Raw genomic sequence first — 24,116 nt, forward strand, 5'->3', positions numbered from 1 at the left:
ACAATAACAAGATAACTAATAATGTAGGCACGCTGTGTCCTGAATAAGTGTATGGGTTGTAGGTTGGGAGCTTTTGTGAAGGAGCACAGTTAGAAAGATATGGTATATAGAAGCAAACCGGATGGACATCATGAAAATGATCGGAGAGGTTGAGAGTAGAAGAAGTTCAGGAGAAAGAACAAACAAAATGTAATTATTGTAAAATTGACTGTGTCCATAAAATGTAGATAGTGGGTATGGGCTGGAAGTAGAGGCCTAGGCGTTCTTGTTCACTAGTTTACTCCAAGTGGGGAAAGGGTGGCAGGGCTGGAAAGTAATGAAGGGGAATATATATATTTTTTTAAAGGATATGTATGTGTATGTATGTATGTATGTATGTATGTATGTGGGTATGTATGTGTGTGTGTATGTGTGTATATGTATATGTTTATGTGTATGTATGTGTGTATGTGTATATATATATACAGTGGGGAGAATAAGTATTTGATACATTGCCGATTTTGCAGGTTTTCCTACTTACAAAGCATGTAGAGGTCTGTAATTTTTATCATAGGTACACTTCAACTGTGAGAGATGGAATCTAAAACAAAAATCCAGAAAATCACATTGTATGATATTTAAGTAATTCATTTGCATTTTATTGCATGACATAAGTATTTGATACATCAGAAAAGCAGAACTTAATATTTCGTACAGAAACCTTTGTTTGCAATTACAGAGATCGTTCGCTTCCTGTAGGTCTTGACCAGGTTTGCACACACTGCAGCAGGGATTTTGGCCCACTCCTCCATACAGATCTTCTCCAGATCCTTCAGGTTTCGGGGCTGTCGCTGGGCAATACGGCGGACTTTCTCGCGATACATGGCCCCATCCATCCTCCCCTCAATACGGTACAGTCGTCCTGTCCCCTTTGCAGAAAAGCATCCCCAAAGAATAATGTTTCCACCTCCATGCTTCACGGTTGGGATGGTGTTCTTGGGGTTGTACTCATCCTTCTTCTTCCTCCAAACACGGCGAGTGGAGTTTAGACCAAAAAGCTCTATTTTTGTCTCATCAGACCACATGACCTTCTCCCATTCCTCCTCTGGATCATCCAGATGGTCATTGGCAAACTTCAGACGGGCCTGGACATGCGCTGGCTTGAGCAGGGGGACCTTAATCCATGACGGCGTAGTGTGTTACTAATGGTTTTCTTTGAGACTGTGGTCCCAGCTCTCTTCAGGTCATTGACAAGGTCCTGCAGTGTAGTTCTGGGCTGATCCCTCACCTTCCTCATGATCATTGATGCCCCACGAGGTGAGATCTTGCATGGAGCCCCAGACCGAGGGTGATTGACCGTCATCTTGAACTTCTTCCATTTTCTAATAATTGCGCCAACAGTTGTTGCCTTCTCACCAAGCTGCTTGCCTATTGTCCTGTAGCCCATCCCAGCCTTGTGCAGGTCTACAATTTTATCCCTGATGTCCTTACACAGCTCTCTGGTCTTGGCCATTGTGGAGAGGTTTGAGTCTGTTTGATTGAGTGTGTGGACAGGTGTCTTTTATACAGGTAACGAGTTCAAACAGGTGCAGTTAATACAGGTAATGAGTGGAGAACAGGAGGGCTTCTTAAAGAAAAACTAACAGGTCTGTGAGAGCCGGAATTCTTACTGGTTGGTAGGTGATCAAATACTTATGTCATGCAATAAAATGCAAATGAATTACTTAAAAATCATACAATGTGATTTTCTGGATTTTTGTTTTATATTCCGTCTCTCACAGTTGAAGTGTACCTATGATAAAAATTACAGACCTCTACATGCTTTGTAAGTAGGAAAACCTGCAAAATCGGCAGTGTATCAAATACTTGTTCTCCCCACTGTATATATATATTTTTAAAAAACATGGGGGATTGGAAGTGATGCAGACAATTACATTGATGGAAGTTACAATCTATCTGTAATATTAAGCTGATCTACCCCCAACAAAAAAAAAAAATAATAAACCAATAAATCTGTTCAGTTCTGATAGCAAAGTCATCCAATGCACACAACCACAGACACATTTCTAAATCAAGGACATGTAATTTCCCTCTATCTAGGATATGCTGTGCAAATCAAACTCACATCTTAAAGCGCTATCTGGAAACCCACTATACAATTGAACACTGGCGTATGTTATTAACCACAGAAATACAGTGAAGGTAAATACAATGAACCTTAAATGTTGTTGTACTGTTGTAATACGTTTAATAAGAAAACATAACGTTTAATCTTGTGAAGGATCAAATGTGGTGTTTTATTGCTTTCTTTCACAATACTTGGCTCATGTGTCATGTTAAATACTAACTGCTTTGGATTACGTTGTGTGATTAGTACTGGCAATAGCCTGAGTTGAGTCTTTCAAAGTATTGACTACACTGGCGCTGTGCTCTTCGGGCAGTGTGACCATGAGACTGGGCGTTACTCTCCTGTAGTGGAGAGAAGAGAGGAGAGGAAAAAAGAAGATAAGAAAAAAAAAGATGTGAGACAAAAAGAGAGTAGAAGAGAGGAGAGTTGAAGAGAGCAGACAGTGCTGATAAGAGAAGTCAATGGTGACTTGTTTAAGAAAAGGTTGAGGCTGCGTGACCTGTGTTCGACCTGCTTTTATTGCGTAAATTAACACATGCGCAGAACATCAGGAGTTTTAGACACTGAAAAGGTGTCCTGGGGGCGGGACAAACACAGTTCAGGCAGCCACTCTATTTAGAGAAATGATCAAGTACTTTAAGCTACTGACCTCTACTAGCCTTTCACAATGACTTCTGTCTCCTCACTCCGTCCGGCGATTTATTAGAGCTAACAAAATAAATAGACCTTATGAATAGATAATAGCTCAAATATCCCGAAATGTAATAAGAGGATATGGTTAGGAGTGTTAAATAGCCGATACATCCCCTTCATCTTCCTCAACCTTATCATTAGACATTATAAAAGTATTATTACATAGCAAAAAGTCTCTGAGATAGGTTAGTCACAGAACAATGGTGGACCATGACATAGTCACATACCCGTGATGGTGCCTGGAACTGGTGAATGCCTGGAATATAGTCCAGAAAAAGAATACATGGATTTGAAAGCAAAATCAATGTATGATCATTCAATACAAATACATTTTTTTCCAGTGCTTGATTTTTAGAAAGTGAAGTTACCAAGGAAACTGTCCGTATTTCCACCAGTAGCATACAAGTGCAGCAGCAGCAACAATCAGATATGGAATGACAACGATGTAAAACCCAACAGGCAGCAGAGGTCTCTGTGAGTTTAGTGCAATCAGTTTAGCAACACAGTGTGTGTGTGTGAGAGAATATGTGTCTGAATATATGTGTGTGTCTCTCTCAGGTGCTTCTCACCAGAGGATGTGTGTACATAGAGGGAGCCAGTTGCTCGTCCGTAGGGGTTGGAGGCCTCACAGACATAGAGACCATTCAGCTCAGAGCTGAGACTGAGGAGGTGCAGTATGTCTCCCTCTGCTCTCACTGAAGACCCAGGCCATGGCTGGCCCACTCTGAGGAGGGAGTGGAGGAGAATGTATGAGAGTGTGTGTGTGTTTGTATGTGTGTGTGTGTGTGTGAGTTCAGTATGGTTGTGTGCATGAATGATCATGTGTATGGATGTGTTCATACTACTACCTCTATCTTCAACACCTACAAGGCCTGTGAAACCAGATAAGCAGACAGGCAAAGGCATGATATGCCAGCATAATTCAACAACTGTCCTTCAGATATGAACATACTGAAGCTTCAAGCTCATTTATATTGCATGTCTTAACAACTACAGCTAACATTTGCATTTAAACTGGCTTGAGGGGAAATCAATTTGAATTCAATCACTTTTTGACTACATCCCTTTGATTCAAACAAAACTTTCCATACATGTTTGCCCATGGTAAAAGTAGTCAGAAAATGACTTATTGGACCTGAATGTATTCAAGAGCATGTTGAATACATGCGCCGACGAAGATGGCGGCCTCGCGACTAGCTCTTAGGAAACTTTGCGATATTTTGTTTTTTTATGTATTATTTTTTACATTATCAGCTCAGAAAGGGTTTTATATCATTACATACAGCTGGGAAAAACTATTGGATATCAGAGCGGCGGTAACTCACCAGCATTACGACCAGGAATACGACTTTCCCGAAGCAGATTCTTTGTTTGCTCTCCCCAGGGCAATTGAATTGATTCCAGCGGCTGACCCAAAACATTGCCAGCGGAGGAGAGGCACTCGGAGTCGCCTGCTAGTTTGACTTAGGAGGCGCGCACACCACCCACCGCTTCCAAGTATACTACTCGCTAAAGTTCAGTCTCTGGTTAACAAGGTCGACGAGCACCGGGCAAGGATTTGAGACATCAAGGCCTGTAACATACTTTGTTTCACGGAAACATGGCTCTCTGGGGATATTCTGTCGAAATCGGTCCAGCCAGATGGGTTCTCAGTTCATCATGCAGACAGGAATAAATATCTCTCCGGGAAGCAGAAGGGCGGAGGTGTGTGTTTCATGATTAACGAGGAATCTGCACACTGCACACTGCCCTATCCCATCTGGACAAGAGGAATACCTAAGTAAGAATGCTGTTCATTGACAATAGCTCAGCATTCAACACCATAGCACCCTCCAAGCTCATCATTAAGCTCGAGGCCCTGGGTCTGAACCCCGCCCTTTGCATCTGGGTCCTGGACTTCCTGACGGGCCGCCCCCAGGTGGTGAAGGTAGGAAACAACATCTCCACTTCGCTGATCCTCAACACTGGGGCCCCACAAGGGTGCGTGCTCAGCCCCCTCCTGTACTCCCTGTTCACCCATGACTGCGTGGCCAAGCACACCTCCAACTCAATCATCAAGTTTGCAGACGACACAACAGTAGTAGGCTTGATTACCAACAATGACGAGACCACCTACAGGGAGGTGGTGAGGGCTCTGGGAGTGTGGTGCCAGGAAAAATAACCTCTCACTCAACGTCAACAAAACAAAGGAGATGATCGTGGACTTCAGGAAACAGCAGAGGGTGCACCCCCCTATCCACATCGACGGGACCGCAGTGGAGAAGGTGGAAAGTTCCTTGGCGTACACATCACTGACAAACTGAAATGGTCCACCCACGCAGACAGTGTGGTGAAGAAGGCACAACAGAGCCTCTTCAACCTCAGGAGGCTGAAGAAATTTGGCTTGGCACCTAAAACCCTCACAAACTTTTACAGATGCACAATTGAGAGCATCCTGTCGGGCTGTATCACCGCCTGGTACGGCAACTGCACCGGCCGCAACCGTAGGGCTCTCCAGAGGGTGGTGCGGTCTGCCGAACGCAATACCGGGGGCAAACTACCCGCCCTCCAAGACACCTACAGCACCTGATGTCACAGGAAGACCAACAAGATCATCAAGGACATCAACCACCCGAGCCACTGCCTGTTCACCCCACTATCATCCAGAAGGCGAGGTCAGTACAGGTGCAGGAAAGCTGGGACAGAGAGAATGAAAAACAGCTTCTATCTCAAGGCCATCAGACTGTTAAATTGCCATCACTAGCACATTAGAGGATGCTGCTGCCTATTTAAATCACTGGCCACTTTAAGAAATGGAACACTAGTCACTTTAATAATGTTTACATATCTTGCACTACTCATCTCATATGTATATACTGTATTCTATTCTATAATATTCTATTGTATCTTAGTCCATGCCGCTCTGTCATTGCTTGTCCGTATATGTATATATTCTTAAATTCCATTCCTTACTAGATTTGTGTGTATTGGGTATATTTTGTGAAATTGTTAGATATTACTTGTTAGATATTACTGCACTGTCGGAGCTAGAAGCACAAGCATTTCGCTACACCCGCAATAACATCTGCTAAACACGTGTATGTGATAAATAACATTTGATTTGATTTGTCTCAACCGATGGCAGACAACACAAACATCTCACATGATGTAAAATAGGGTATAAGCTACAACATATTTTTTAGACGTTTAAGGTTTTCAAGAAATTACAAAATAGTTTGAAAACCCTGTTTGTAGACATTTAAATGATATCAATTTAAACGATTTATCTTTTCCAGTGATGAAGACATGGATGTCAGTATGGTGGAAAATGCAAAATAGGTCTACTTTGAGCACCTTTATCTCCTGAATGTTTTGGCATTCGAATCCAAAAAGTAACTTTCTGAGCACTTCTACAATGGGCAAATACTTTATGTATGGAAGTCCTCTGTAGCTCAGCTGGTAGAGCACGGCGCTTGTAACGCCAAGGTAGTGGGTTCGATCCCCGGGACAACCCATACACAAAAATGTATACACGCATGACTGTAAGTCGCTTTGGATTAAAGCTAAATGGCTTATTATATTATTACAAGGTTTTGTTCAAATCAAAAGTGGTACTGTCAAAGTGATTGAAATTAAAATGGATTTACCCTTGAACTAGTTTACATAGGAGTGTATACCTGCTCCAGGTGTAGTTGGGTTGTGGGTTGCCATCTGCTACACATAGGACTGAGGTTTGAGAGGTCTCATTAAGGGTAATGTTCACTGCCTGAGGTGGATCTAAGAGAGACAGAGAGAGAGAGAAAAAGAGAGAGAGAGACAGACAGACAGAGACAGTGAGAGAGAGAGTGAAAGAGAGACAGAGAGGTGGTTAGAGTTACTGTAGATATAGAATGTAAATAGACCTACACACCCATACCAAGACAGATATATGACACACATTACAATTACAATACAGTCTCTGAGCAGTGGACAGGAGTGGAACTGTAATCCACAAATGAGGCAACACTCAGAATTCAGTCGTTTGTGAACCTGATCTTCTGTCGTTTTAAGCTCGATGGTTTACTTTCAGTACAGGAGTAGTACAATGAAAGTATTGTAAAGTTCCATACCACTCTGTGCCTCAAATCAAATCAAATTGTATTTGTCACATGCACCGAATACAACAGGTGTAGACCTTACTGTGAAATACTTACTTACAAGCCCTTAACCAACGATGCAATTCAAGAACGAGTTAAGAAAATATTTACTAAATAAACTAAAGTAAAAAATAAAAAGTGACTATGCAAAGATAATAAACAGTGAGTAGCAGCAGTGTAAAAACAAAGCAGTCTTATGGCTTGGGGGTAGAAGCTGTTAAGGAGCCTTTTGGTCCTAGACCGAGAGTGTGATCACACAGTCGTCCGGAACAGCTGGCGCTTTCATGCATGCTTCAGTGTTGCTTGCCTCAAAGCGACCATAAAAGGCATTTAGCTCGTCTGGTAGGCTCGCGTCACTGGGCAGCTTGCGGCTGGGTTTCCCTTTGTAGTCCGTAATAGTTTTCAAGCCCTGCCACATCCGACGAGCGTCAGAGCCGGTGGAATAGGATTCAATCTTAGTCCTGTATTGACGCTTTGCCTGTTTGATGGTTCGTCTGAGGGCGTAGCGGGATTTCTTATAAGCGTCCGGATTAGTGTCCCGCTCCTTGAAAGCGGCAGCTGTAGCCTTTAGCTCGATGCGGATGTTGCCTGTACTTCATGGCTTCTGGTTGGGATTTGTACATACGGTCACTGTGGGGACGACGTCATCGATGCACTAATTGATGAAGCCGGTGACTGAGGTGGCATACTCCTCAATGCCATTGGATGAATCCCGGAACATATTCCAGTCTGTGCTAAGAAAACAGTCCTGTAGCGTAGCATCAGCGTCATCTGACCACTTCCGTATTGAGCGAGTCACTGGTACTTCCAGCTTTGGTTTTTGCTTGAAGCAGGAATCAGGAGGATAGAATTACGGTCAGATTTGCCAAATGGAGAGCGAGGGAGAGCTTTGTACACGTCTCTGTGTGTGGAGTAAAGGTGGTCTAGAGTCAGTGGTTCCCAATCTTTTTTTCCTTGGAGCCCCCCCTACTTGTATCTAAGAAAAGCTGACCCCCCCAAAAAAACATTTAAAAAATAATAAAATAATAAAGTGATGAATTCCTAATCTTTGTTGGCAAAAACATCAATTATAGTTTTTCTTTCCTTTTCTCTTTGGTTTGTCCTGGTTACCTTTGTGTATAATCAACTGTAGGCATATACACACACATTGTTACCAAAATAATAATAATGATTCATTATCAGTGTAATAAGTGATTAACAGCACCTATATAGCTCTGTCCTATATCTCCCTCAGACCAATCCTATATAGCTCTGTCCTAGATCTCCCTCAGACCAATCCTATATAGCTCTGTCCTAGATCTCCCTCAGACCAATCCTATATAGCTCTGTCCTATATCTCCCTCAGACCAATCCTATATAGCTCTGTCCTAGATCTCCCTCAGACCAATCCTATATAGCTCTGTCCTATATCTCCCTCAGACCAATCCTATATAGCTCTGTCCTAGATCTCCCTCAGACCAATCCTATATAGCTCTGTCCTAGATCTCCCTCAGACCAATCCTATATAGCTCTGTCCTAGATCTCCCTCAGACCAATCCTATATAGCTCTGTCCTAGATCTCCCTCAGACCAATCCTATATAGCTCTGTCCTAGATCTCCCTCAGACCAATCCTATATAGCTCTGTCCTAGATCTCCCTCAGACCAATCCTATATAGCTCTGTCCTAGATCTCCCTCAGACCAATCCTATATAGCTCTGTCCTAGATCTCCCTCAGACCAATCCTATACAGCTCTGTCCTAGATCTCCCTCAGACCAATTCACTGAAACGGGGCAGTTTGTTGCATACACACATGCACATCATGTGAACACTGGTTTTGACACAGCTATAATGTATGTGTTATAAAAATAACAATAAGTAACAATAACAGACAGTACGTTACAATAACTTGTTCCTTCCTTAAAAAACTAATGGCCACCTTGGGCCTGCATAACTCTGACCAGGGATGGGATGTAATATAATATAATATAATAATAATAATAATATAATAATAATAATAATAATAATAATAATAATAATAATAATAATAATAATAATAATAATAATAATATAATAATATGCCATTTAGCAGACGCTTTTATCCAAAGCCACTTACAGTCATGTGTACATAAATTTTTATGTATGGGTGGTCCCGGGGATCGAACCCACTACCCTGGCGTTACAAGCGCCATGCTCTACCAATTGAGTTACAGAGGACCACAATGTCAGGTGTCAGGTGTGATGCTAGTGACAGCCAGCCTAAAGTCCTGGTGGACATCGAGCCTGTTACAGGCTTTTGTTTTTATTGTTACAAGCGCGCTGAAGGCCGTCTCAGACAGGTACGTAGTGCTGAATGGTAGAATAACCCTTGTAGCTGCTTGTTTGGCCAGTCTGGGTGCAACAGCGTGTCCTTTGACAATCCAAAACTGTTTGTATCCGTTTCGTGGAAATATTTATTTGACATAGAATCGGCTTGGTCAGCAAGCTCATCTTCACAGCCGAGGTATTCCACATCCTCGAGACCGCAAATATAAGGGTCCATCACCCACGATTCCTTTGATAAGTATTCGTCAACATCGGCAAAACTGGATTTAATTTCTTCCCGCAGCATGTTCATGTGCCTGGTAAATGCAGTGCGTAAAGACACAGGCACAGTGCCACCAGACTGTTTCATCAGCAGTGGAAATTGTTGTAGCTCCCCTTTGGATATTTTTCCAACTCTGTACTCAAGTTTCCGCACAAAAGCGTCGAGAGAGTCTTTGCACTGCATGACGTTTGATTCAGGACCCTGCATCCGCTTGTTTGTCTCATTGTAGAGAGTGAATGTATCCGCTAGGTATGCCCTTTTGATCCAAAACGCATCAGTCAGCTGTTCGCACAGTGGTCGATTGTGATCTTGCAAGAATTCCTTAATTTTTTCCTGCAGTTCCATAAAACGCACAAGCACTTGTCCATGTGACAACCAGCGTACCTCTGTGTGTAACAGCAGTGTTTGATGCGCTTCATCCTCACACAGCTGGGCAAACAGTCTCTCGTTAGTAGGGCAAGCCTTAATAAAGTTTACAACTTTAACAACTGTTGCCAGGGTGTTACTAAGGTCTTCCGAAAGTTTTTTACTGGCCAATGCTTGGCGATGTAGCATGCAGTGGAAAATTGCGCACCCCGGGGCTTTTTCCTTCAATCGGCTGTTAAATCCCTTGTTTTTGCCCATCAACGCTGCAGCCCCATCATTGCAGCATGCAACAATATTCTCGTAGGGCAGATTGTTGGATGAGAGATATGAGTCCATAGCTATAAAAATATCTTGGCCTGTTGTTGTTGTGGCTAGATTGGTAGACATAATAATGTCTTGTTTCAAGACATCACCGTCAATATATTGCACATAAACGATGAGCACGGATTCGTCTGACACTGTTGTTGTTTCATTCAACTGAATGGCAAAGGGAACATTCCTAAGCTTCTCGTGCAGCTGGTTTTGACAATCTCCAGCCATTTTATCAATTCTGTCTTTCTCAATTCTGTCTTTGACAGTGTTGTCAGAGAGTGGGACGATTCTCACTTTATCCACCACCTGTGGGCCACACAGCCTCTCTACAATTTTCAGGCAGGCGGGTTTGATTAGCTGCTCTCCAATTTTGTGCGGCTTTTTAGCCTTGGCAATTAATAGCGAACACACAAATGTTGTGTCAATTCCTGACTACAAGCTATACCGAGCACTCAAGCCTAAATCCACCCAGGGTGCTCAAAGCACTCCCAACCTGCAGGGGGCAACCATGCAACCGGAGCTGTTGAAACCAACCACCAGGAAGTGCTCTGGGGACCATATTAACCTGCGCACCCACAAGCAGTGCATGTGCATGGCATCGAAATGTTTGGTAAAAGCTTACTTGGCTCTCACTCATTCCTGAGAAGAGATACCAATGACCACAGCTCCTGATCATCCAAAGACGCAACTGGTAGGACAGAATGTGTTGTGAATTCATGCTTCTATATGCCCTTTTTGTTTGGTTGTAACATACAATACAATTATTAATTAAATTAAATAGTGAAGACTTCATTATGTGAACGTAGAACTTGACAGTAACGTTACTATAATCATGTGTATTGTTAAATGTTTAATTATGATATTGATATTTAATTATTAACTTGCAATGATCCTAGGTTAATCTAAATGATGAAATGATTGTTTGGTTAGGTTTGAGGATTCAGTAACATTAGTTTATGCTTATTTTTGAGAAAGTGGAATTGAGGGTTATTTGTAACTAATCCATGGGTTTTTGTTTGTGTGTTTTGAAGGTTATCAACCTATTCTGTTCCATCTTTATGACAATAAAAATCATAAAGTGAACAGTTTTGAGTTGTCCTTTGCGTTCATCAAGGATAAAGCCGTTTTCAAGTTTGGGCAGAGCTGTGGTCAGCCAGAAATCACGCAGAACTTGACAGTTGATAACCAGCGCGGCAGTGAGGACGAGGATCAAAGGGCTGAAGTCAAGCTGTCGACGCAAAGGAAGAATTGCCTGTGAAACTCTACACCATGGCCAAGGAAACTTTTGGGAAAACAGTCAAGCAACTGAAGCAAGAGCGGACCTTAGCCAAATCTGCTTTCACCAGACAAGCGAACTACCTGAGTAAAGCTGCAGCTGGTATGATTAAGCATGAATTACAAGAGGAGTTCAGCAAGCTCAGTTCCCTGGCTAGAAGTGTCGGTGATTCAAATGATGACTACGCGGCTGGCCTACTGGCTGAAGCGGGAACTAAGGGAGATGAAGAGGTCAAGCTCGACAAGGACCAGCATGCTGATCTTGAAAGGACGATTGAAGAGTGCGACATGAAATTGGAGGAAATCCGAGAGGCAGTCCAATTCAACCTCTGGCCAAGATACGGTAAAGAGGAGGTAGACTTTGCAATCCAAGAAGCGGAGAAAGCCTGTGACAGAGCCAAAGAAACCCCCGTCACTGCTATTAACAGGGACGGCTATGAACTACAGCTGGAAAGAGCGAGGAAGCTAATCCATGATGCAAGTGAAAGCCTGAAAGACTGGGAAAAATGGGTCCCACACGATGAGACTGCAGATCTGAAAGGCAGAGTAAAAGATCTGAGAATATTCGGCAGTAACCTCGAGGCCAAAGAACAGAATTCCTCATCGCACAGAGAATTGCAGAAGAGGACAGAAGACCTACAGAGCTTCAACCAAGAGCAGTCCCACAACCAGTGGTGAGAATAAAACCAACCAGTCTACCTAAATTCACTGGGCTTAGGAGGAATTTCCACAGATGGAGGAAAGACTGGGAGAGCCTGCAAAAGCAGGGAGAGCCGACTGGTTCAGTGGAGGTGAAGAAGTTTCAACTTCTTGACAGTGTGGACGAGAGAATATGTAGAGACCTGCGCCTGTCATCATATAACAGTGCTGAAGACATGTTTAGAGTACTCCAAAACCGGTATGGAAACAAGCCAACAATTGCTTTGGAGATAATTGAGGACCTGGAGAGGATCCCTCCTTTAAAGTCACACCAACCAAGGAAGGTTATTGACCTGATTCAAGCTGTGGAAAAGGCCCTGAATGACCTCACGGAGCTCGAAAGCAGTGGAGCCATAAAGAATCCCCTTGTCATCAGATCCATAGAGAGCAAGCTGCCGGATAACATGAAGAGGGACTGGCTGACATTCATGGTCAACCCAAGAAATGGAGTCACACCTGACAATCACTTCGACAGCCTTCTAAGATTTTTAAAGACACAAGAGGACATACTGGAGAAACTAGACCAGTTGGGTGTAAGTGAAAACCCTGAAAAGAAAGCTATGTACCCGGAGAAGCGGTATGCTTCCACAAGGTCCACGAGAAAGGGAGTATGCGTTGTGTGTGGAGATGAAAAGCACCGTGAGAAGATTTTCTTTTGTAAGCAGTTCAAAGAACTAAAGCCTAGTGAGAAGCTGAATGCTGTCGAAAGACTGGGAGCATGCAGAAGATGCCTCAGATGTCATGGAGAGGATGAGGAATGTACGGACACTTACCTTTGCAGAAACAGAGACTGCAAAAGAGGAAGCTCCTCGGATCACCATTTCTTTCTCTGCCTTAAAGGAGGGGCTAAGAGGAAAGAATACGTGAAAGTGGAAAAACCCAGCACCAGGAGGCAAACATTCACAGAGGAGCAAGAGAGATTAATACGTGAGCTCACCCCGGACGTGGCAGAAAAATTCAGGAATGCTTTCACCAACATGGCTAAATCACACTGCACTGGAGGAAGCCTTCCTGGGGTAATGGACTCAAGCACACGGGAATTACCAGTTATTCTTATGCTTCTCGAAGTAACTACTAACGCAGGGCAGAAAATTGGAACTCTCATTGACTTAGCATCAGACACCAACTACATCACTCACACAGCCGCCAGGAGACTGAAGCTTCGAAGTGAAAGGATCACACTAGTCGTCCATGGAGTTGGAGGCATGGCCATGAAGGTGAAGACCAAAAGATACTTACTCAAGGTGAGAGTCAAGACACCAAGAGGCACGGAGAAAGCTCATGAGCTGATCTGTTATGGGTTGGATGAGATTGCAAAAGTTCACAGAGCAATCAAAGCACAACACCTCAAGAAGTTCTTCCCCGATACCAACCTGGAAGACCTTCACAGACCAGAACATGTTGAGCTTCTCATAAGCCACCGGGAAGGAAGACTTGCTCCACAGAGAGTAAAGGTAGTAGGAGATCTTGTCCTGTGGGAGAGCCCTTTAGGAAAGACCGTTGGAGGAGCACATCCAGACCTCTGTGAAGTAGTGGACATGGCCCTGCACAATTCTGAAACTCATTTTGCACGATCTATGAGAATCACAGCAGTAAAGTATCAAGAAATTGCTGAGATGCAAGAATCTAGAGCTGAAACTAAAACCACTGTTATTGGCAAAGAGTTATTGGACTGGTGGAAGTGGGACAGCATTGGTGCGGCCTGTGAACCCATGTGTGGAGGATGTCGTTGTGGTAACTGTCAACCAGGAGGCAAAGACATGACTCTTAGTGAAGAAAGAGAGCTTGAGATAATCAGGCAAGGTCTCAGTTACGTGGAGTCAGATGTGCATAGTCAGGAGCCTCACTGGGACACAAAATACCCTTGGATTGAAGATCCAAGTTCCCTGCCCAACAACAGAAGCGCAGTGGAAGCCACGTTTCTGAGGACGGAGAAACAACTCAAGAGAGAACCAGATTGGCGTGCAGCATACACAACTCAAGTTCATGAGATGGTGGAAAGGAAGGCAGCAAAGAAACTCACTAGAAAGACCATTGCCGACTGGAAAGGTCCAGTATGGTACGTCAGTCACTTGATAGCACCAAACCCACACTCTATAACTACACCTGTCCGACTGGTATGGAACAGCAGCCAGAGGTTTAGAGGAAGCAGCATGAATGACCTTCTTCTGAAAGGGCCTGATGTACTTAATCCTATTCGAGCGGTACTGCTAAGGTTCAGGAGAGGAATCCATGCTGCTCTCGGCGACATCAAGAAGATGTACAATTCTGTGTGGCTCGAAGACCTGGAGATGCACCTCCATAGATTCCTCTGGAGAGACGGTGATGATGGGGACATTGAGGAATATGCCATCACCAGGGTCAACATGGGCGATCGACCAGCAGGGTGTATCGCACAACTAGCCATGAGAGAAACAGCGAAGTTGCCCATGTTCACACATCTGAAAGAGGAACGGAGGGTCCTTGAAGAGGATTCCTACGTAGATGACATCCTGACATCCCATAATGACCTGGAAAAGCTAGACGGAACCACCAAAAAAGTCGAAGAAATCCTAAAGGCAGGTGGATTCTTCCTCAAGCCGTGGGTCTGATCAGGCCAAAGTGGGAGGCAAACATCTACATCAGAACATCCAACATCATCAGATGAAGTCTTCATCCTCCCCAACCAAGTGAGAGAAGGAGACAACAGAGCCCTTGGAGTTGGTTATTTAGTCGAATCAGACAAACTGTACCTCATGACCTCGATAAACTTCTCAAAGAGACAAAAGAAGATGAGGATCAGTCAAGATCTCGTTGGTGAGGAAGTGAGAATGAAAACTCCAAACCCACTGACCAGAAGGCAACTGCTTAGCCAAGTAGCTAGTTTGTATGACCCAATAGGCCTTGCAACACCTGCCAAACAGAAAGGAGCCATTTTAGTCAGAAAAGCATTCCAAGAAACTGGAGGCAAAGCTCTAACAAGAGACACATGGGACACACCTCTGTCTGAGAAACTTAGAGGAGAAGCAATCCGCCTGTTTGAGGAATACAGACACCTCAACCAAATTACCTTCCATAGAAGCCTGACTCCAGTCAAAAGGATTGGAGAACCCTGGGGAATAACATTCTCAGATGGGAGCGACCAGAGTTATGGAGCAGTGGCATACTTCAGGTGGGAGACCGAGCAAGGCATCCTGGTCCGACTTGTTGAGTCCAAAGCCAAGCTTACACCACTTGACCAAAAGGGAGAACCAGTGAAGGCTGAAGTCTGTGGTGCTGTGTTCGCTGCAAGACTCAGGAAATACATTGAAAAGCACAGTCAGATGCAAGTAGGACGTTGGATCCATCTGTTAGATAGTCAAACTGTGCTGGGTGCAATCCAAAGGGACAGTTATGGGTACCAGACCTTTTTTGCAAACAGAGTGGAAGAGATCCAGAAGTCCACATCAGTTGAAGACTGGAGCTGGATTCCAGGTGAGCAAAACATTGCTGACCTCATGACAAGAGGAGCAACCCCAGAGGACCTCAAAGAGAACTCTGTGTGGCAGAACGGCCCAGAGTTTCTGAAACGACCTGTAGAGGATTGGCCGACAAAGTCAGCCAAAGAAGTCGCTGCAGATGCCAAAGAAGGCATAAACAAGCTCCAAAGGAAATGTTTTACAGCAGCACTGACCCGAGCGCAGGTGGGGAAAAAGATCCAACATGCTCCACGTGTACCAATATCTCCAACCTCTGACAAAGGTAAAGACCTGCAAAGCAGCCCTAATGGAAGAGGGCACCAAATCCAAGTCCAAAGACCACCTTCTGGTTATTCAGTGGGGAATATCCTTAACATCAGCAAGTTCAGCAGTTTAACCAGGTTGACAAGAGTCATTGCCTGGGTGTGGAGAGCTGCCACAAGGTGGAAAGAAATGCTAGCCAAGACCACCACCACAAGCAAGCCAAAGAAAAAGGAAATTCCTTCAGCTCTTGAGATCAAGTCCAGAATCAAGAAAGCTACACTTACCATCATGGAGTGTGAAGATGCACTCAGGGATCTCTTCCTTGCAGCCCAAAAGGATGTAACCTGGCCAGACACCACACTCAGCAGGCTTGCTGTGGTCAAAGAGGAAAACACTGGACTCTTGCTCTGTGGAGGAAGATTCCAAATCTTTAATGAAGAAAAAACTGCAGTACCAATCTTGCCCTGCACGTCATGGGTATCCTCCCTTCTAGCTCAAGAAGCCCACAAGACAAATCATGAAGACATCGCAGGCACACTCCTCCGGATGAGAAGGAAAGCGTGGGTGGTAAGAGGCCGGAAACTAGCTCAAAAGATCGTGGATAACTGTGTGACACGCAGGAAACTTAAGGCCCGGAGATGCCAACAGATCATGAGTGACCTTCCATCGGAGAGAATAACACCAGCCAATCCCTTTGAGTACACCACAGTGGACTTATTTGGACCTTATGAAGTGAAGGATGAGGTGAGAAAGAAGGTGAAACTTAAGGTGTGGGGAATTGTCTTTTGCTGCATGGTGTCAAGAGCTATGCACACAGACCTTGTCAGCGACCAGTCAGCTGAAGGCTTCCTGTTAGCCTACCAAAGATTTACGGCACTGAGAGGGCATCCAAGGAAATTGTGGTCGGATCCTGGAAAAAACTTTGTCGGAGCCAGACCTGCCCTCAAAGAACTCTACATGTTTCTGGACCGGCTGGAGAAGTCGAAGCTTGAAAACGACGTTTCCAAGCATGGCACAGAATGGAGCTGGAGGATCCATCCAGCAGACTCACCTCACAGAAACGGAGCTGCTGAAGCCGCTGTCCGAACTGTGAAGCGGGCTTTACACAATCTGGGAGGTAATGGAGTCCTCACATGGGGGAATTTCAGACTTTCCTTTATATGGCTTCCAACCTTGCCAATGAGCGGCCTATTGATGCCAGGACTCAGAGCAGAGAGGACTGTGTAGAATACATTAGCCCAAATTCACTTCTACTCGGACGGACCGGACCCAGAGGAGATCCAGGGACCTTTGACTTTGAAGGTTACTCCTACAAGAGATTAAGAACCATCCAAACAGAAGTTGACCGATTCTGGAGGAAATGGAGTCAGTTAGCCGGACCAAACCTGTTTGTCCGGACCAAGTGGCACACCGCTCACAGGAATGTGGCAATTGGAGATGTCGTCTGGCTGGCCGACCAGAACGCCTTGAGAGGTCAGTACAGGCTTGCCAGAGTTATTGACGTTAACACTGACAAGAAGGGAATTGTGAGGGATGTATATCTCCGATCCTTCCCCAGCTACCCAGTCGCAACTGTGAAGCCCACTAAAAAGATGGAAAAACATTCAATCAAGATACCAGCAACAGTTCTTCACAGGGATGTCAGACGGATAGTTGCCTTGCTTCCAGTTGAAGAGCAGCAGCAACAGGATCAAAAATAGAGTAACTGAATCCAACACATCACAGTTCTGTGTGACCTCCTTGGGTTGAAGAACCAGGAGGTCAAGTGGGAGGTGTTGTGTCAATTCCTGACTACAAGCTATACCGAGCACTCAAGCCTAAATCCACCCAGGGTGCTCAAAGCACTCCCAACCTGCAGGGGGCAACCATGCAACCGGAGCTGTTGAAACCAACCACCAGGAAGTGCTCTGGGGACCATATTAACCTGCGCACCCACAAGCAGTGCATGTGCATGGCATCGAAATGTTTGGTAAAAGCTTACTTGGCTCTCACTCATTCCTGAGAAGAGATACCAATGACCACAGCTCCTGATCATCCAAAGACGCAACTGGTAGGACAGAATGTGTTGTGAATTCATGCTTCTATATGCCCTTTTTGTTTGGTTGTAACATACAATACAATTATTAATTAAATAAAATAGTGAAGACTTCATTATGTGAACGTAGAACTTGACAGTAACGTTACTATAATCATGTGTATTGTTAAATGTTTAATTATGATATTGATATTTAATTATTAACTTGCAATGATCCTAGGTTAATCTAAATGATGAAATGATTGTTTGGTTAGGTTTGAGGATTCAGTAACATTAGTTTATGCTTATTTTTGAGAAAGTGGAATTGAGGGTTATTTGTAACTAATCCATGGGTTTTTGTTTGTGTGTTTTGAAAGTTATCAACCTATTCTGTTCCATCTTTATGACAATAAAAAATCATAAAGTGAACAGTTTTGAGTTGTCCTTTGCGTTCATCAAGGATAAAGCCGTTTTCAAGTTTGGGCAGAGCTGTGGTCAGCCAGAAATCACGCAGAACTTGACAACAAATGACGCCTCCGTGGCTCTGTGTAAATCACTGCCTGCTCTTTCAAATGCTTTTCTGATGTCTGTGGATCTTTTTGATAGTGCCAACTGCTTCTTCCTCTCAAAAAAATCCTGACCTTCACCAATAGTCTCCTGGTGTTTTGTTTCCTGGTGTCGTTCCATTTTGCTTGGCTTCATGCTGTCATTAGCTAGCTTCTCACCACAAATGACACATTCTGGCCGAGTCCTGTCCTGTCCTTCAATAAAACAGAAGTTAGAATAACTCTCGAGATATAGCCTTACTTTATTTTTTGATGATGAGTCATCAGCAATTGTTTTATTCATTAAATAGTGATGCTCTGACTGCAGGAAAAACAAGCTGCTAGCTGAAACTGATTGAGCGCAGGTCATTGATGTGCACACTTTTTTGGGGGGAATTATGCTTTTACATTTCTCTGCCATTATTATTATTTTTTAGATTGGCCTTGGCATTGCAACCATTTGATTTTTAATAACATTTTAAAATGTATTCATTTTACAATTAAATTATAGTGGAACATTTTATGCACGTTTGACCTCAAAGCAAATGAGATCACGCGCCCCCCCTGTGAACTCTGGTGCCCCCCTGAGGGGGGCGCGGAAACCAGGTTCGGAACCACTGGTCTAGAGTTTTTTTTCTCTCTGGTTGCACATGTGACATGCTGGTAGAAGTGAGGTAAAACTGATTTAAATTTGCCTACATTAAAGTCCCCTGCCACTAGGACCTCCGCTTCTGGATGAGCATTTTCTTGTTTGGTTATGGCATACAGCTCGTTGAGTGCGGTCTTAGTGCCAGCATCGGTTTGTGGTGGTAAATAGACGGCTACGAATAATATAGATGAGAACTCTCTTGGCGAGCAATACCTCAAGACTTCTTTAATATTAGACATCGCGCACCAGCTGTTATTGACAAATAGACACACACCCCCACCCCTCGTCTTACCAGACGTAGCTTCTCTGTCCTGCCGATGCACAGAACCTCCAGCCAGCTCTATATTATCCGTGTCGTCGCCACAACTCGGTGAAACATAATATATGACAGTTTTTAATGTCCCGTTGTAGGATAGTCTTAATCGTAGATCATCAATTTTATTTTCCAATGATTGCACATTGGCCGATAGAACGGATGGTAGCGGTTTACTAACTCAACTACGAATTCTCAGAAGGCAGCCCGACCTCCGCCCCCTTTTTCTCAATCTTTTCTTCACGCAATGACGGGGATTTGGGCCTGATTTCTAGAATGTTGGACCCGTTAAAGAAAAAATCTTCCTCCAGTTCGAGGTGAGTAAACGCTGTTCTGATGTCCAGAAGCTCTTTTCGGTCATCACATTTTACATTTTAGTCATTTAGCAGACGCTCTTATCCAGAGCAACTTACAGTTAGTGAGTGTATACATTTTCGTACTGGCCCCCCGTGGGAAACTAACCCACAACTCTAGCGTTGCCAGCGCCATGCTCTACCAACTGAGCTACAGGGAACTACATAAGAGACGGTAGCAGCAACATTATGTACAAAATAAGTTACAAACAACGTGAAAAAACGAACAAGATAGCACAGTTGGTTAGGAGCCCGTAAAACGACTCTATTTAAGCTAGACAATAACAGTTGTTACAAGCTAAATCAAGGGACAGGCATAGCAGTGGACAGGGAAGAAGCCGCAGAACAGGCTCCACAGGTAGAGTAGGGGCCTACTATAGACATACAGAGACTGGTTAGAGGGACTATTAGGCTACAGGCAGTGAGACTATATACGTACAGTGGATGACTATTGTCTGTGACAGTGATAGAGGAATATAATTTCAGTGGATGTCGATAGCGTATGACAGTGGTAGTAGAATACACTTACAGTGGATGTTTATAGTGTAGGACAGTGGTAGTAGAATATACTTACAGTGGATGTCTATGGTGTAGTTGTAGGTCTTCTCTGTTGCCAGGGCAGACTGGTTGACCACACACTGGACCTGCTCGTGATTGGCTGCTCTGGTTGGCACCCCGAGCAGGTGGCTGAGTACTGTGGTGGTTCCGTTGACGTGCTGGGTGGAGTTGGTCACCGTCCTCAACAAACTGCTGAATGCACCCGTGTTCCACCTCATCTCCGCCTGTGGCTTGGCACCAGCAGCCACACAGGTTGCCAAGACAATGTAATTTTCCTCAATTACAAGAGGAACATTGACTGTCACACTCACCACTGGAGGAACTTAGAAAGAAAACAAACCAACAAATTGAGAAAAGAAGACATGCCACTAATTCTAAATGTGGAACTATACATTCACAGCCCAGTGATTATACCGTTAAGGGAGAGGGATGTTTATGGAAAAGTGGTGTATATATTCCCAAGTTATTTAGCACTGGACCATTAGGGGAAATATGTATTGAGACTTGATGTGCTCTCCTTGTCACAACTTCGGCATTAAGAGGTAAAAAAAAATCCAGGCTAAATGTGTAGATGAGATTGACAATACACACAGTATTTCTACACACTCATAGTTCTTACCAAGCACAGTGAGAGGTATCTCTATATTGTATGCTCCACTGGGGAAAAAACTGAAGATACATGTGAAGGTGCCTTCATCCAACAGTCTGACAGCTGTTATTCTAATAGATCCAAGGTTTTCTGATGGGTTTCCAATAAACTGGACTCTACCTTTCAATCCATTTGGTGCAATAAATGTAGTAACCCCATTGGGATAAATCTGCATAAAATTATGTTTCTGTTTTTCTTCCCGAGTACTTTTCTGCCATGTTATGTGTTTGAGCTCCTTGGTTGTCTCTATCAGTCTGCAGGATAAGTCCACATCCTCCCTCTGTACCACAGTCCTACATCCTCCAATCACCCGTATACCTGAAGAGAAAACACAAGCCAAAAACACAGTCCAAAAGATACCTGTAGAATAGATGCTTATGAACTCTAATAAACAGAGATGTTACCTAAACACACAGATAAGACCATGATTTGTATTTAGCTGTGCTTAAGAACTATGATATCCTATTGATGCTGAAATGTGGTTATTGCAAAAACAAATGTGCCAATTGCTCAGTATTTGACCCGATGCCCATTTCGGCGATGGCTAAAGCACATACTGATCTGGGTCCAGTCTAGTCTAAAACTACTTAGTGAATATGTTATTAGAATAAGAAGCCAAAAGCCCTGACACTATTATTTCACTTATTCAAGAGTAAGATATTCAATACATTCCCAGATTATTGTGCATGCTCAGCATATCTCAAAACATACTGAGTTAAACACATAGTAAACATACTGAGTTAAAAACATAGTAAACATACTGAGTTAAAAACATAGTAAACATACTGAGTTAAACACATAGTAAACATACTGAGTTAAAAACATAGTAAACATACTGAGTTAAAAACATAGTAGACATACTGAGTTAAAAACATAGTAAACATACTGAGTTAAAAACATAGTAAACATACTGAGTTAAAAACATAGTAAACATACTGAGTTAAACACATAGTAAACATACTGAGTTAAAAACATAGTAAACATTCTGAGTTAAAAACATAGTAAACATACTGAGTTAGAAACATAGTAAACATACTGAGTTAAAAACATAGTAAACATACTGAGTTAAAAACATAGTAAACATACTGAGTTAAAAACATAGTAAACATACTGAGCTGATGTGTGTGCCTTATTGTACCCTAGAAGGACCAGAACTACAATTTAATGGTGGGATTGTGTGTTTGGTGGGTGTTATTTTCTGCCTAGTATTAATAAGAAAAAAGTGACAAAAACACGAGCGCAATAATATGACATTTGATGACATCAATTGAAAACCTACTTTCTGTGTCCCTCTGGATGATGAGTAGAATCACACAGCACAGCTTCTGTAACATGCTTTGCTCTTCTCATTGCTAGGGTCATAGGGGAAATGTAATTATGGAATTGTATTACATTTTGAGATTGCCGTTTGTAATAATGAGGACCTATTAATTGTTTATGCAAAATAGTTATGTAGGCTATCTCAAATGTAAAATAATGTTGAATGCAATGTAATTTATTCGAGCAATGGTCTGCAATCACCACTCTTTGATGGAGACTATGCACATCTTGCAAAGTAGCCTACACCTTATTACAAAAATAAACAAACTGTTCTATATTGGTCAGTAGTATTGAAACCAAACAGATGAATCTGTAAATTTAATAGGCCACTAACCTGTGATGAATGTAAGTTCCTCTGCTGAAGTAGCTGAGACATTTGTTTTTTGCTGTTTGTGCTGACAGACAAATGTCCTGCTGCTCCTGTAGGAAACAGTTATTGAGTAAGCCACAGCAGCTATTGCAACATGGGGTGGATCATGGATGAGACAGTCTAGTCTCCACCCCACTCGCAGAATCCTGGCTTTTCATAAGCTGTGGACTACCTCTTCGAAAGCCAATACCACTACTGGTTATGAAACATACCCATAGGCCTCATTACAAACAAGAATGATGGGACACAATAATTTTTTTCTTTAAGAAAAACAAAGTTAAATACAACAACAGGCCAGATTCTGTATGACTTGGGACCCCTCTCTCTGATGAAACACTATATATACAATAGTATGTGGACACCCCTTCAAATGACTGGATTCGGCTATTTCAGCAACACCCATTGCTGACAGGTGTATAAAATCGAGCACACAGCCATGCAATCTCATAGACAAACATTGGCACTAGAATGGCCTTACTGAAGAGCTCAGTGACTTTCAACGTGGCACCGTCATAGGATGCCACCTTTGCCACAATTCAGTTTGTAACATTTCTGTCCTGCTGGAGCTGCTGCTGTCAACTGTAAGTGCTGTTATTGTGAAGTGGAAACATCTAGGAGCAACAACGGCACAGCCGTGAAGTGGTAGGCCACACAAGCTCACAGAATGGAACCGCAGAGTGCTGAAAATCGTCTGTCCTCGGTTGCAACACTCACTATCGAGTTCCACATTGCCTCTGGAAGCAACTTCAGCACAATAACTGTTCGTCTGGAGCTTCATGAAGTGGGTTTCAATGGCCGAGCAGCCACACACAAGCCTAAGATCACCATGCGCAATGCCAAGTGTCGACTTGTGTGGTGTAAAGCTTGCCGCCATTGGACTCTGGAGCAGTGGAAACGCGTTCCCTGGAGTGATGAATCTCCCTTCACCATCTGGCAGTCTGACGGACAAATCTGGGTTTGGCGGATGCCAGGAGAACGCTACCTGCCCCAATGCATACTGCCAACTGTAAAATTTGGTGTAGGAGGGATAATGGTCTGGGGCTGTTTTTCATCGTTCCGGTTAGGCCCCTTAGTTCCACTGAAGGGAAATCTTAACGCTACAGCATTCAATGATATTCTAGACGATTCTGTGCATCCAACTTTGTGGCAACAGTTTGGGGAAGGCCTTTCCTGTTTCAGCATGACAATACTCCATCCACAAAGCGAGGTCCATACAGAAATGGTTTGTTGAGATCGGTGTGAAAGACCTTGACTGGCCTGCAGAGAGCCCTGACCTCAACCCCATCGAACACCTTTGGGATGAATTGGAATGCCGACTGCGAGCCAGGCCTAATCGCCCAACATCAGTGCCGGACCTCACTAATGCTCTTGTGGCTGAATGGAAGAAAGTCCCTGCAGCAATGTTCCAACATCTAGTGGAAAGTCTTCCCAGAATAATGGAGGCTGTTATAGCAGCAAAGTGGTACCAACTCCATATTAATGCCCATGATTTTGGAATTAGATGTTCGACGA

At 43.5% G+C, this 24,116-nt stretch overlaps 1 protein-coding gene and 1 long non-coding RNA gene across 5 annotated transcripts in view; both read right to left on the bottom strand.

Moving 5' to 3' along the window:
• Window positions 1-24,116, bottom strand: part of LOC123481751 — a 254,496-nt gene that overhangs the window by 35,477 nt on the left and 194,903 nt on the right. The window lies entirely within an intron of this gene.
• Window positions 2,001-22,723, bottom strand: LOC123481749 (nectin-3-like). Of its 3 annotated transcripts, XM_045206649.1 has the most exons (9): window positions 22,569-22,723; window positions 22,194-22,266; window positions 20,885-21,232; window positions 20,282-20,587; window positions 6,457-6,556; window positions 3,370-3,524; window positions 3,028-3,056; window positions 2,757-2,815; window positions 2,001-2,448 (listed from the first exon to the last, which is right to left on the bottom strand). In XM_045206649.1, the coding sequence occupies exons 2-8, from the start codon at window positions 22,246-22,248 to the stop codon at window positions 2,810-2,812; spliced, it is 999 nt and encodes a 332-aa protein (XP_045062584.1). In that variant the 5' UTR covers window positions 22,249-22,266; window positions 22,569-22,723; the 3' UTR covers window positions 2,001-2,448; window positions 2,757-2,809. The 3 variants fall into 3 exon arrangements, 2 of the variants coding, with proteins under 2 accessions (XP_045062584.1, XP_045062585.1); XM_045206650.1 differs by lacking the exons at window positions 2,001-2,448; window positions 2,757-2,815; window positions 3,028-3,056; window positions 3,370-3,524 and adding an exon at window positions 3,576-3,672; XR_006657256.1 differs by lacking the exons at window positions 2,001-2,448; window positions 2,757-2,815; window positions 3,028-3,056; window positions 20,282-20,587; window positions 20,885-21,232 and adding an exon at window positions 3,078-3,272 and having other exon boundaries at window positions 22,569-22,717.

Source organism: Coregonus clupeaformis, chromosome 23 (genome assembly GCF_020615455.1).
Source record: "Coregonus clupeaformis isolate EN_2021a chromosome 23, ASM2061545v1, whole genome shotgun sequence".
Classification (NCBI taxonomy): Eukaryota; Metazoa; Chordata; class Actinopteri; order Salmoniformes; family Salmonidae; genus Coregonus; species Coregonus clupeaformis.

What these genes read in the sequence shown, in the direction of transcription:
- LOC123481749 (XM_045206649.1), bottom strand. Translation starts at nt 22,248, where the DNA reads ATGTTACAGAAGCTGTGCTGTGTGATTCTACTCATCATCCAGAGGGAC. An exon ending in GATACCTCTCACTGTGCTTG is followed by an intron (nt 20,588 to 20,884) that starts GTAAGAACTATG and finishes TTTCTTTCTAAG; the next exon opens with TTCCTCCAGTGGTGAGTGTG. An exon ending in CTATGTACACACATCCTCTG is followed by an intron (nt 3,057 to 3,369) that starts GTGAGAAGCACC and finishes ACTATATTCCAG; the next exon opens with GCATTCACCAGTTCCAGGCA.